The following is a 13,727-nucleotide window of genomic DNA, read 5'->3' as shown; positions in this document are numbered from 1 at the left end:
CTGCGTCTCTTCTGTCTCCCCTTTCTCTAAAATAAATAAATAAAAATCTTTTAAAAAATAAATTTACTGTGTTTGAGCATGCTTTATTTTGGTTTGGATCTCGCCAGCATTTTGGTCAAGACCTTGCAGTTCCTTTGAGTACGTCGAATAAATAATGTATTTTACTGAATAGAGCCCAATCACTATGTCTAGGTACATACTGCTAAAGCTCTTCTTAATTTGTATGAACAGGTAAACCTGCACAATACCAAATGGACTTTCGACTTCATTGATTTTTTTATTTCTGCCATCGAGAAGTTTATCAGTCCCTCCTACTGTGCACTGTGTAAATTCCCAGCATTCAACCCAAGAGTAGGCTGTTACACTGGAGACTACTTCATGTGTGCTGTGGATCTGAAGAGGGAAAGCCAAATGCTGGAAATACGCAACTAGGTTTCTCATTCATGTTTGCATAGGTTTTGGTTTGGCTTTGTTTTACTCCAGAAGAGTTGGTGTGAGCCCTGTGCCCAAATTCCAATATTTATAATTCCTGTGGTAGCAGTTTTCATGCAAGTCCAAATTATCTCATTGAAATGAGCTTTTAAATGACCAATATATATATTTTTTACATGTGAGTTAATAGCTCATACCTTATTGTAGTTTTCTGAAATGAGTTCAAAAAATCCCATTGGTCTTATTCTATACATTGGAAGCCAAAAGGTAAAGTAATTTAGGGCATTTGAAAGATAAATTGTATTTTGACTATTATTTTTCTTAAAAAATAGGTCACTGAGTTAACTGAGTGTAAGACCTGTTCATTCTTTGCACTGCATTCGAGTTTACATTTATTTAGGTAGTGATTTTTGTAATTTATTGTATCTATAAGGTAAATACTTAATTTTTTACTCATATATACTTTAAAAATACATTCTCTCTTGATTAACTGCTTTGTACTCTAATGAATATCATTTACTTAAAAAATACTAACTTATGGAAACATTTGAAAATAAGTAACAAATGGATGGTGGGAAGAAAACTCTCATGAAAATATCACTAACAAGGCTATTTTTGTTTTTCCTAAGAATTAAATTATGACATATAGAGTAAATAGTCCAATGTGCTAGAGTTCTAGCTGTTGCCAAGCAACAAGGGCTCTCTTTTGTCTTGTTTTTCTGTCCTGGTCCCTTAATGTCCTATACTTCTTTTGGTAGAGAAAAGATAGTTGCCTTTAAAAAAAAAACAAAAACAAAAAACCTCAATATTTCCAGTTTAGTAACTTTATGTTGATAACCAATCCTCAATTATTGCAAATAGTGAGTTTTATAGTTAAATAGAAAGGAGTCATCAGAAGCAGTTAATTTACAGTCATCCAAAAGTCTAAAGAAAGGCCATGGATGTGGATTCACAGTACACCCCTGGAAAGATAAGTATCTCTGAAAGGTCCATCCTTTCAGGAAAAAAGGCTGTTGAGAATACAGATTACCCACACTACTATAATCTCTTAAGGAAAATGAACATGCCTTTTGTGAAGGGAGTTGAAGACAGACATAACTATGGCAGAATTGAAAAGAAATGCAACCCTACTTTTCTTAAATTTCACCCCTATCCCCCGTCAGTCTTGCCGGACTACCATTTACACTATCCTTATCCCCCACCATATGGGCGAGATTATCCGTTATTTCCACTTCGGGATGATGTGCCCTTGGGTGATTCCTGTTCAGGGTTTTTGAGTCCTGGTGGTGATGCTGACTTAAAGCCTGGCATTGGCAGAACCATACCAAGTCTAGTGGACTTCAGTGATGTGAAACCACAACATCGAGTTCCCAGACCAGACACAGGATTTCAAACAACACTGAAAAGACAAACCATTTTATTAGAAGAACTAAAACAAGACAGGAGATGGAATTCCAGGGCAATACCAGACATTTCTATCAGAGCAAGACTTGGAGGTAACGTGACATGGGCTTTATAATTTTTAAAAATTCAAACAAGAAAGAAGAGCATGGATATAAGAATGAGTATTTAGCAGAAAATTTCACATAAAATTATGAAGAACCCAATAAGGAACTCTTATTTTTAAGTCATAGATTGCAAGGAAACACTAGCAAGAATGATTAGCCTTTTATAAACCTGTTTGTAAAAAAAGAATTTTTTAAATGCATTAATTAGGGTAAGTGACCAACACAAAGTGGATTTCAGATAATTTATTCTAGACATGTGGATAACCTAATTTTTCCACAAGGCCATGTATGTTTAGTTTTGATAATTGTGTATCATGCCTTTATATCTGTCTCCCTTGAAAAAACAAATCTCTGGTGGTTATAAAGTGCTAGATCACAGGAGCTGAAATGAAATGGGTAGATCGTTCGTTGAAAGTAGATTTGGGGGTCTGCTAGAAAGCAACCCTTCCATAGCCCTGGACACAGAATCAATGATCCCTTACTGATAGCTATACCTCATGGTTTCTCCATGAGAACTCCCAGAGAGTGTCACTGGCCTGGTACAGAAAGAGTGAGAAACACTTCCAAAGGAAAGCCACATGGAGTATTTTTGTATGGAAGTGTGTCTGGCAAGCAGGGATTGCAAGCAGGTTAACATCTTTGAGTATGTGGAAAGGAAAAGATCAAATGCTGCAGCAAGAGATCCTACGCTTCCTCTAGTGCCAGACCCTCACCCCCCTCCACTGCTCTTAGGCACCTGGCCATAGACTAGAGGCCTAAAGCGACAGTATGTGGAGAAACAGTGACACCACAATTTGCTGGAGCAGTGGGGATCCATGGGTCCCTGCCCTTTCTCCATGAAGAGGGGCCATAATCACTTGGGACCTGGAAGGGGTAAGAATAAAGGAAAAGAAAATAAAAATGAAGGACCCCTCTTCCCAGCCCCACCCTGCAAATACCCACTTTTGAACAGGCAGAGCAATTTGGAGAGATACAAGCATATGATAAGAGTTATGCTTTTAATTTTGCACTTCAGCTGTGGACTTAGCACATGTGCTTCAGGAAATCCCTCAGTTTGGAATTTCCTTATAAAGGGTATGAATGGGGTTCGACGATCTATTTTAACAAATAAGTATTTTCTAATCTCTTGGAAATGCCATCTAATGAAATACAGTATTACCAAAAGCTCATGTAATTTTGCTTTGAACCACTGATGAGTCCAGGTCAGTCTTGCAGACATAGAATATCTTACTGATTCCGACTGTGGAAAAGAGCTTGAACTCACTCTTTTGCTAATGTTTCAATGTAAAATAATGGTCAGTGTCAAGAATATGTCTTTAAAGGAACTGAAGTTGTTTTTTCTAGTAGTCCTATTCTAGACAAATATACCACTTTCCTTGTAAGCAGTAAACCCTAGCCTAGTGTAATTTTAAGAGCAATGTTTTAGTTTGTAAGTTTTCCTAAGATTGGACTCTCAAAACATTATTACAGCAAATTAGAAGTTGAAGAAATAATTTATTAAAGCTAACATACAACAAAAATGGAGTTAATAGACTTTACATCAATAATTCAGTTGAAGTATAGGACTTGCTACCCAGATCAGTACAACAGAATTCTATAGACCCTCTGGGCTTAAGTCCTGACAGAAGGCTTACTTGCACTATGACCCAGGGCTCTTTATGCCTGTGTATCCATATTTGTAAATTCATGTACTAGTAATACTTCATAAAATATTAGTGGAGACTATTTAACATAACTCACGTAAAGATATCCGACATGAAGGAATGCACCAATAAATGTAAGCTATTAGAAAGTCCGGAATTTTCAGTTCCTTGGCAAAAAGAGTACTGCTCTTATAAAACTGTAAGGATTAAATGAATAAAGACAGGTAAAGCTCTTAACAAAATTACTGGAACCTGGCTAAAGCAGTCAATTAATAGTAGCTATTTAATATTAGCTGTTACAGTTTCAAAAAGTAATACTGGTGGCCCATGGATTCAGTTCAATGTAACTTGTCCTAGGTTTTCAGTGATTTTGTAGATCTTAGAAATAATCATTAATTATAAATAATACTTTAAAATTTTAGCAAACCTAAATACACATAATTTTGAACACATTCTTATAAGAATGCCTTTGTAAAATTAATTATATCACACATCAGTATGCTTTTCAGTGGGGTTTCATAAATACCAAAAAGATATAAAAGATTATATTGCCAATTTCTTGCTTTATTCCAACTTTGTCTGGACAACTGGGTTCAGTAATTTTTTGTTCCTAGTTGGCTTTCTTTCTCAGATACCAACCAAGTACTCTAAACTTACCCTAATTATATTCAAACCTTTCGTTGGTCTGTTTGCCTCTCTTTACAGCAGATGACACGTCTTCCTTATGACAGGAAAAATAAAGGTGGTCACATCCCTGATTTCCCTGCGCTCAGGTTCCTAATATAAATACTCATAACTCTTTGTATATCTTCCTGCTTTTTTCTTTTTAAGCCATGGTCTCAGCTCCAGTTGCTAAAACAAATCACAGACTGGGTGCCTTAAGCAACAGGCATTTATTTAGGGTGGGAAATCCAAGATCAAGCTACCAGCTAACTTGATTCCTGCTGAGAGCCCTTTCTCTGGCTTGCAGAGGGCCTGGTTCTTGCTGTTTCCTTACAGGGCAGAGAGAGAGATACACACGGGCTCTGGCCTCTCTCCCTCTTTTTATAAGGAGAGTAATCCTATCACGGGAGTCACACCCTCCAGATGGTAAATAAACCTAATGCCCTCCCTAATACCCCCAACCTTCAAATGCCATCACTTTGGGGGTAAGTGTTTCTTTTTTTAAAAAAAAATAATTTATTTATTTGTAAGAGAGAGAGGGAGAAAGAGAGCATGAACAGGGGGAGCAGGAGGCAGAGGGAGAATCACGTTCCTCGCTGAGCAAGGAGCCTGATACAGGGCTCGGATCTCAAGACCTTGGGATCAGGGCCTGAGACAAAGGCAGACAATTAACCGACTGAATCACCTGGCCATCCCGTAAAAGTTTCAATATGTGAATTGGGGAAGGGGAGGTCCATAACAATCCACCATTTTTAAGTGTATGGTTCATTGGCAATAAGAGCAATCTTCACCACCGTTCACCTCCTTAGCACTTTTCATCTTAAAAAACTGAAACTCTGTACCCATTAAATACTAACTTTCTATGTCCTCCCCTCCTCCCAGTCCCTGGCAATCACCATTTTACTTTCTGTCTCAGAATTTGGCTACTCTAGAAACCTCACGTAAGTGAAGTCAAAAAGTATGGGTCTTTTTGTGACTGGCTTATTTCACTTAGCATAATGCCTTCATGGATAACAATGTCCATGTTGTAGCATGTATCAGAATTTCTTTTTAAGGCTGAATAACTTTCTTTTTTATGTATATACTACATTTTGTTTATCCGTCCGTGGACACAAGTTGCTTCACATTTTGGATATTGTGAGTAACATTGCTATGAACAAAGGGATTCAAATATCTTTTCGAGACCCCACTTTCAGTTCGATGGGGTATATACCCAAAAGTGGAATTTCTCTATTACATGGTAATTCCATGTTTAATGTTTTAAGAAACCACCATACTGTTTTTCATAGTGGCTACTCTGTTTTGAATTTCCACCAACAATGCACAAATATAACTCCTTGCATCCAAGGGATAAACCTCACTTGGTCATGGTGTCTAATACTGTCAATGTGCTGTTAAATTGTTTTTTAGTATTTTGAGGATTTTTGCATCAATATTTACTAGGGATATTGATCTGTAGTTTTCTTGCAGTGTCTTTTTCTGACTTTGGTATCAAGCTAATGTTGGCTTCATAGAACAAGTTTTTGATTATTGATTCTCCTTATTAGTTACAGATCTGTTCATATTTTCTGTTTCATAATGATTCAGTCTTGGTAGGTTACATGTTTCTAGGAATCTATTTCATCTAGGTTATAGAATTTGTTAGTGCACAGTTGTTCATGGTACATTCTTATCCTTTTTATTTCTGTAAAGTTGTTAGTTTGCAAACTCAAGAATTCTTTGGGTGAAATCCAAAACTGGCCCTCATACAAGGAAGGCAAAGAGAGAACAAAGAAAGAGGCAGGCCACTCCAGATGGGTAAGTGGCAGAGTTAATAAGCAAGAGAACTTATATACAAGTCTTGTCTTGGGCAGCTACAAGACAAGTAGATCTCTACACCTGGCCATTGGAATCCTAAAAGTTTTTATAAGACCTTCACAGGGTTCAGTTATCTATACCATCCAGATGGTCTCAACAACATCTTACTCTGGGCTACATTTTAAAACAGCTCCTGCTGGGGGAATGGTGGGCAGAAGGTCCATTTGAAGGACAGGGGAGTGGACGAGAAGCCCCCCATGCCTGAGTCCAGTTCACAGGAAGTAACGTCCTCTTGATGGCCTCCTCCAACAAAAATCATTTGTACTGTCCCCTTTATCATTTGCGATTTTGGTTTATTTAAGTCCTCTGTTTTTTTCTGAGTCATCTGAGTCTAGCTAAATGTTTGTCATTTTTTTTATATTTAAAAAAACAACTCTTGATTTCATTGATTCTACTGGTTTTTATTTTTTCCCCTTCTCTATATTGTGTATATCTACACTGCTCTTTATTTCCTTCTTGCTAGTTTTGGGTTCAGTTTCTTTCTTTTTTTTTTTTCATAGTTTTTTAAGTTATAAATTTAGGTTGTTAATTTGAGATCTTTTTTTCATTAAGTATTTATACCTACAAACTTCTCTCTTAGCTCTACTTTTGTTGAATCCCATAATTTTGTTGTACTGTGTTTTTGTTTTCCTTTGTCTCAAGATAATTCTTAATTTTCCACAGGATTTCTTTGGTTGTTTAGGGTATGGTATTTAATTTTCACACATTGGTAGTTTCATTCCATTTTATCAATTTCTACTTTGATTCCATTGTGATCAGAAAATACACTTTACATGATTTCAGTCTTTTAAAATTTATGAAGACCTGTTTTGTGGCCTACAATATAATCTGTTCTATAGAATGTTCCATGTGCATTTGAAAAAAATATTGTTTCTACTTGGGTATTCTGTTGGATGAAGTGTTCTGTGCATATATTCTGTGTCAAAGTATTGTTTGACTCCTGTATTCCTTACTGATCTTTGTCGAGTTGTTCAATCCATTACTGAAAGTGGAGTATTAAAGTCTCCAACTATTACTGTAGAGTTACTTAAATTTGGTCAATATTTGCATCATATATTTTGAAGGTCTATATTTGGTGCAAATAGATAAAGTAGAAAACAGAAAAGTAGAAAAAAAATCAACTAAACCTGAAACTGGTTCTTTTAAAATAACAAAATTGACCTACCTTGAACTATATTGAGAAAGAAACCCTAAAAACAATATTGTAGATGTTGAAAACATGTATTTCTAACCGTTAGAGGAGAGAAAACACACGAATAAGAAAATAAACATAGAATAGTCCTTCAATCTCTCTTTTAAGGTTTTGTTTCTTTAAAACTACATTACGGAAATGTTTTATAATAAAAATAATAGGGCCTATGGAAAAATACGTTTTATGGCAACTGTTACAAACTCACTCAGTTTCATCAGATACACACAAAACCAACTCACGATGAAAGTATCACAGTCTCAAACATGTTAGATCTCTAGTACGTGAAGAAATGGTACGGTACTTTCCTTGACAAGGGACTTGACATTTGTTTGGTGGCATGAGAGTGGTGAAGTGAGATTGTGGATTACGAGGAAGAGGGTGTGGCTCTCCGTGGCTCTCGGTGGTTCACTCCTTCCTGTGTGTTCCTGCCACCCTCCTGCCATGAGATGAGGTCTGTTTCCTTCCCACACTGATTCTGGGCTCTACCCATGCTGCAAGTGGAGACTTTTTTTTTTTTCCACATTGGGATTGGGCCCCTTGGGATTCCTTTTCTGGATTCAGTCACTATTTTGTGAAAAATTCAACATAGGGCCATAAGGGAAAAAAAAAATAACAACAACAATAACAAGTCACTGGTCAGGAAGCCCAGCTCAGATCCCTGGTAATAGTCAACACCCACTCACCAGCCAGTGAGTGAGATAATTTAGGACATCTTGAGAGATCCCAACCTACACCACATGACATAGGAAACCCTGACTAGCTTCAGAGTCCTGGGAGACAATGAATGGTTGTTTTAACATACTAGCCTTTGGGGGGCTTTGTTTCACACAGTAGATACTGAAACGAGGTAATGGAAATGGCATCATCATACTCAAGAATGAATGTCCTGACCCTGGGGTGCTTAGCTGTAATCTGTTGTCGTGTTCCCTATCTCCTACTCTGGTTTAAATATCAAGTCCTAAGTTCTGTTTTTTTCTCTATTTTCCTCTTTTTCAAAGCTGTTGCTGCTGTTGGAGGGTAGTCGGCTGGAGGGTTTCCTTCAGCCAGCTGGGTCACAGAATTATCCTTATTCTCAAAATTGAAATAATCATGGGATTCAGCACTGCCTTTCTCACTTTGCCTTGATCTCTTGCCTCTGCTTCTATATTTTCTCTTGTTGCTGGTGACAAAGACTTAGCAGTCCAACACAAAACCCATTTACTAGCTCCTGGTTTTGCGAGAAGACTGGGCACACTCAACCAGTTTTCTTTTTTCTGGTTTTTTTTTTTTTCAATTAATTTAATTTTATTTTTTTAAGTGTTCCAAGATTCATTGTTTATGCACCATACTCAGTGCTCCATGCAATATGTGCCCTCCTTAATACCCACCACCAGGATCACCCAACCCCCACCCCCTCCCTTCCAAAACCCTCAGTTTGTTTCTCAGAGTCCACAGTCTCTCATGGTTCATCTCTCCCTCCAATTTCCCCAACTCCCTTCTCCTCTCCAACTCCCCATGTCCTCTGTGTTATTCTTTATGCTCCACAAGTAAGTGAAACCATATGACAATTGACTCTCTCTGATTGACTTATTTCACTCAGCATAATCTCTTCCAGTCCCGTCCATGTTGATATAAAAGTTGGGTATTCGTCCTTTCTGATGGAGGAATAATATGCCATTGTATACATGAACCATATCTTCTTTATCCATTTGTATGTTGAAGGGCATCTTGACTCTTTCCACAATTTGGCTATTATGGACATTGCTGCTATGAACATTGGGGTGTAGATGGCCCTTCTTTTCACTACATCTGCATCTTTGGGGTAAATACTCAGTAGTGCAATTGCAAGGTCAGAGGGTAGCTCTATTTTTAATCTCAACTGGTTTTCTATTCAGGATCTAACCACCCAAACCTGCAGTGTCTGGGGGAGTCCACTTGAAGCTCATTTAGAATCCAGTTCCTTGCATTAGAGGTGTCTGTTTCCTTGTCTCAGACAGCCAGGGACTCTCTGCTCCTGGAGGCTACCAATGCTCCTCCTCACATGGTCTCCTCCGTCTTCCAAGTCCACAGTGGGGTGTCGAGACCTTCTCAGACTCCGACCATTCTGACTTCCCCTTTATCAGGGTTAAAGCAAATATTATCTTCAGGAAGCTGTTCTTAACTTCCCACAGTCTGGCTGGGCTAGTATTCTTCCTCTGCACTCCACCAGCAGTTGGAGCACAAGGATTAGAGTTGCTACACAACACGAAATTATCTACAAATGGGACTATCTTTTCCATTTGTTCATGAGCACCACAAAACCGGGAACCCCTTTCCCTCTCTGTGTGTGCATCTACTTCCATTTACAGCACAGTAAATACTTGTTATAATCTGTGTGCCGATTTGCTAGTGTCTTAGGACTTCTGTCATTAGATACATTTTCTGCCTAGTAACCGACTCCTTTGTGTTGCGTCCACCCCCAATACACCCACATGCTCATCTGCAGATTCGCAGTACTCAGCAGACCTCTTCAAGTAATGAGTAGTAACAATTGCACTGCTACTATTCCCTAACATGCATGTTCCAGAGCAATTCGGTTCTCACTGCTAATAAAAGTTGTTACATAATCCATGGACATGTCAGATAATATGATACAGTTTAGCTTTCATGTAGGAAGTATTTCTGGTGGAACAACAACAACAACAAAAAAACCGTTATCACGTTTTTAACCCAACACACATAAATTTTTGTTTTCAGGATGGACAAGCCCGCTGAAAGTCACTCCTCTACCACCTCGTCATGAAGTATGCTCAATCAGTCACATGTATGCCTTTGATGAAGAATCAACGTGTACGGTGAGATTATCTGACCCAATATTTGTAATTAGTTTCTTTGTGCCTCTGATATTCGAAGCCCTGCAAAAATTAGCTGCTGTTCATAAAGTACTTCTTCTGTGCCAGGCACCATGCAGCCCCTCACAGTGATTGCGTGGTGTGTCTTACCTTGCGCCTTCCTACAACCAGACTATGGGGAGGAGGGCGTGGTGAATGCCAGTAGTGCCCAACCCAAGTGTCCTTTACTGGCAAGGGCATGCTCTTCTGGTAGCAGCGAGTGGTGGCCCCTAAATGGCAGATGACCAGCAGCCCGGAGGACAGCACCCTGCCACACGGTCCCCTGAGACTTTGACCCATGGCCGACTGACTTCCCTGAGGAAACCTGTAAATCTAAGCTGAGTCCTGCTGAGACCACATTGTCCCTAGTTTCTTGTCCTGGTTCTATCCTGCTCTTCACCTAGAGTGCTCCTAGAGTGCACAACTTGAGCAAAAATCATGTTTCTGTCCCTGCCTCTGGGCAAGGTGGTGCTGTTATCTCCACTTTATCTGAGAAAGCTAATGCCCAGGGACGTTCACTAATTGACTTTAAACCCCACAGTAAGTATGAAACCAAAATTTACACCTAGGTATCCTTCTGAACTTAAGGATTGTGTTAATCACCCTTTTTGTATGTGGATTGAACAGTCTCTAAAGCCATGCTAGTTAAATGAGTTGAAGACGTCGACAGATATATAGATATCTCAAGGTTTTCCTTTGGAAAAAAAAAAGGCTTTATTGGGATATATTTCATACACCAGAGAAATCATCCGTTTAGAGTGTCCAGTGTTTTTTTTTTATAAGATACAGTATTAAGCAATGTTACCATAATCTAATTATAGAACATTTCATCACCCCAAAAAGAAACCCCATACCCATTAGCAATGAAGTTATGAATACTTTAAGGAATCAGTATCCATTTCTTAAATCCCTTCCAAAAATTGATCTTCCTGTGAATTTATCTGTGGTTGGAGTGTTAGATTTATTTCTAATTCCCCCCCCTTCCTTCACAATTTCCCATTCTAATTTTCCCACAGAGGGGGCTGGAGAATACCTCCCGCAACCAGCAGCCGTACCATACAGTACAAGAATATGGAAAAAAAAATCATTCAAAATACATGTCATCAATGCCTCCTTTATCAAGATGCCTTCCACCCATGCCAGGGTTTTCTGATTTTCCTTGTCTATAGATTTTTCTTTATAAGAAAATCTTGGCCTTAGAAATAGGGGTAATTTGTCCTATTTTGAGCTATTCCAACCTCAGATAAAATGCAGAATTTTGTCACCAGGGTAAAGAAAATGTGTACTTAATAGTTTCACTTATTCTATCTTCAGACTTTTCAAAGAATCCATTGCTCCTGCAGGCAAGTCCTTTGAGAACAAATCAAAGTAAACATTATAAGAAATTGAAGGCACTGGTGCCTTTTGTTTTTCATGTTAGCTGCAAATTCATGGCAAGTCTCCATGCTTTATCTAGTTATTTATTTTAGAGTTGGAATATTGAAGTACGTGCTTGTCATGCAAATACTTACTCACAGACTTATTTAAATTTAAAATAAGTTTAGGCTTTTTGTTACCGAAAATAAATCTGGATATTTTACTTCTTGTAGTGGAAGTTTAACCAGGTAAATGGGACAATGCTTGCAATGGAAAACAACTAGATTAATATTTCTTTTTTCTTAAAATTTCCAAAAGCTAATAATGGAGAGAGACGTTACTAGGTCAACAAAAAGTAGGAAACTCTAAAAATTAAGCCTCGCACCCAAGGCCACTTTGGCCACACAGGAATTTACCATTCTAGAAGGGAAAACTACAACTTTGAGTTGGATGTCGTGGTCTCATAGGTGTAAAAGATCAAATGTTGGAATTGATCTCTGAAAACAATCCACTGCTTTGGGATGAATGCCTGAAAGCTTGCGGCTTAGAAGAAAGGCTAGATCAATAGTAAAAAAGCCCTTGAGCAGATTAAAGCCTGGCTTGGTCCAAGTAAATGAGAACACTTCGTGTCTTGAACTGGCATTAAGGGAATCTTAGGATGCTGTCCTTTCCAGGATGCAGGCAGACACAAAACTTCTTTGCAGAAAGATAATGTCTAATTAAGCCTTAAATTATTTCCATCGATAACTTTTAAAATATAATGTCCGGTATACAACCAACGGTAGCTAAACATGTAAAGAGAAAGAACACCGTGACTCAGAATCAGCAGGAAAGAGAGAAAACAAAAAGGGACCCAAATTGATTCTAGACATTGAAGATATGCAAGGAGAGAAAAGATGAGTTCAGGGTTTCTGTAAAGAAATTAAATATTACAAAATGAGGAGTTAAGAAATTGGGGGGGAGAAGTAGTTCCAGAACGGAAAAGTATAACAAGCAAAGACCTGGTAAGTGCACAGTGCAGCAGATCTGACACAGAGAATTGGGGGATTGGTAGAGAAATGAGGAAATACCATTTAGGATCAAACACAAATACACAAGAAATGGAATAAGAAACATCAAGGATACAGTGGAAAAAGAAGAACATGTATTTACTCGAAATCCCAGATGTATAGGAGAGTAGGACAGAAGCAACATGCACAGATGCAATTACCATATCCACCATGTGCTCAATTCTGGGGTTTCCTGGAGGGTACCCTCACATTCCCTTCTCTACACTGGGAACTAAGGCCCCCCAGAAGCACCACATACCACAGCAATGACAGTCACTGTTCATCCCAGCACCAAGGAAAGTGGCAGCACAATTTTCAAGAGAGCCAAAGCATGGAAGACACATGAATGGACAGAAATAGGAAACTCCTGAAATTTTTCACATTGTTCATGGTAATTGCATGGTTTGGAATCTGGACTCGGCCGTCATCTTTTATCAGCTCTAGCAAAATGTGAAGAAATTCTAAGGAGTTGAAGCATTTATGATGTTGACTATGATGAAGGATCTTAATGTGAATGATGTTAAGGTTTTAGGACATAAAGGAAGATGTCCTTAATGTCTTGTAACCAAACCTAAGAAGTATCTAGCATCAGTAGGTTCCCATTGAACCAGATTCCAAGATCACTAAAGCTGAAGTCAAATAGCAAATTTAGCCCCTCCTTTATGAAACAGCACACACTAAACATGTAGAGAACAGAAAGAGACAAAAGACACAGCCGCAAGAGAAAAGCTATTATAAGGATTGACTTTGAGAAAACAGTGTCAATGATACATTTCTGAAAACAAACGTTTCATAAAGAAACTGAAGATACATAACATACAGAAGTGGCAGCCTATAAAGACTAATCAGGAAGTGGAAAAAATGGTGTACTGAAGAAAAATCCAGATGCCAATGAAAGATGATGCTATGATACCTATGATCTACCAAAATGATGATGACCAGTGATATGAACCTCCAGAAAAGGGGGAAGCATCCATTTCAGATATTGCTAGAGGAGACTTAGACATGGGTGCAGAAGAATTAATGGTCTCCCTGTTGAAGAACAGTAAGAACACACAGATTTCAGAATCTTTGTCCCTACAAGAGGAAGACCGATCTTACCCACACATTATCCAGCAACCGTATCAATGCATTATCCACAGGACACAGGTGATTGTGACAGATCTTGTGAATCACTG

General features: G+C 38.3%; 1 protein-coding gene across 1 annotated transcript in view; it reads left to right on the top strand.

Moving 5' to 3' along the window:
* The first annotated feature begins 1,164 nt into the window (after positions 1–1,164).
* Positions 1,165–13,727, top strand: part of SPMIP7 (sperm microtubule inner protein 7) — a 61,039-nt gene continuing 48,476 nt past the window's right edge. The window contains exons 1-2 of the mRNA XM_059172643.1: positions 1,165–1,928; positions 10,011–10,108. Coding sequence (XP_059028626.1) covers positions 1,370–1,928; positions 10,011–10,108 — 657 coding nt within the window. The 5' untranslated portion in view covers positions 1,165–1,369. The remainder of the gene's footprint in view (positions 1,929–10,010; positions 10,109–13,727) is intronic.

Source organism: Mustela lutreola, chromosome 4 (assembly GCF_030435805.1).
Source record: "Mustela lutreola isolate mMusLut2 chromosome 4, mMusLut2.pri, whole genome shotgun sequence".
Classification (NCBI taxonomy): Eukaryota; Metazoa; Chordata; class Mammalia; order Carnivora; family Mustelidae; genus Mustela; species Mustela lutreola.
This window is presented reverse-complemented; position numbering and strand designations above follow the sequence as displayed.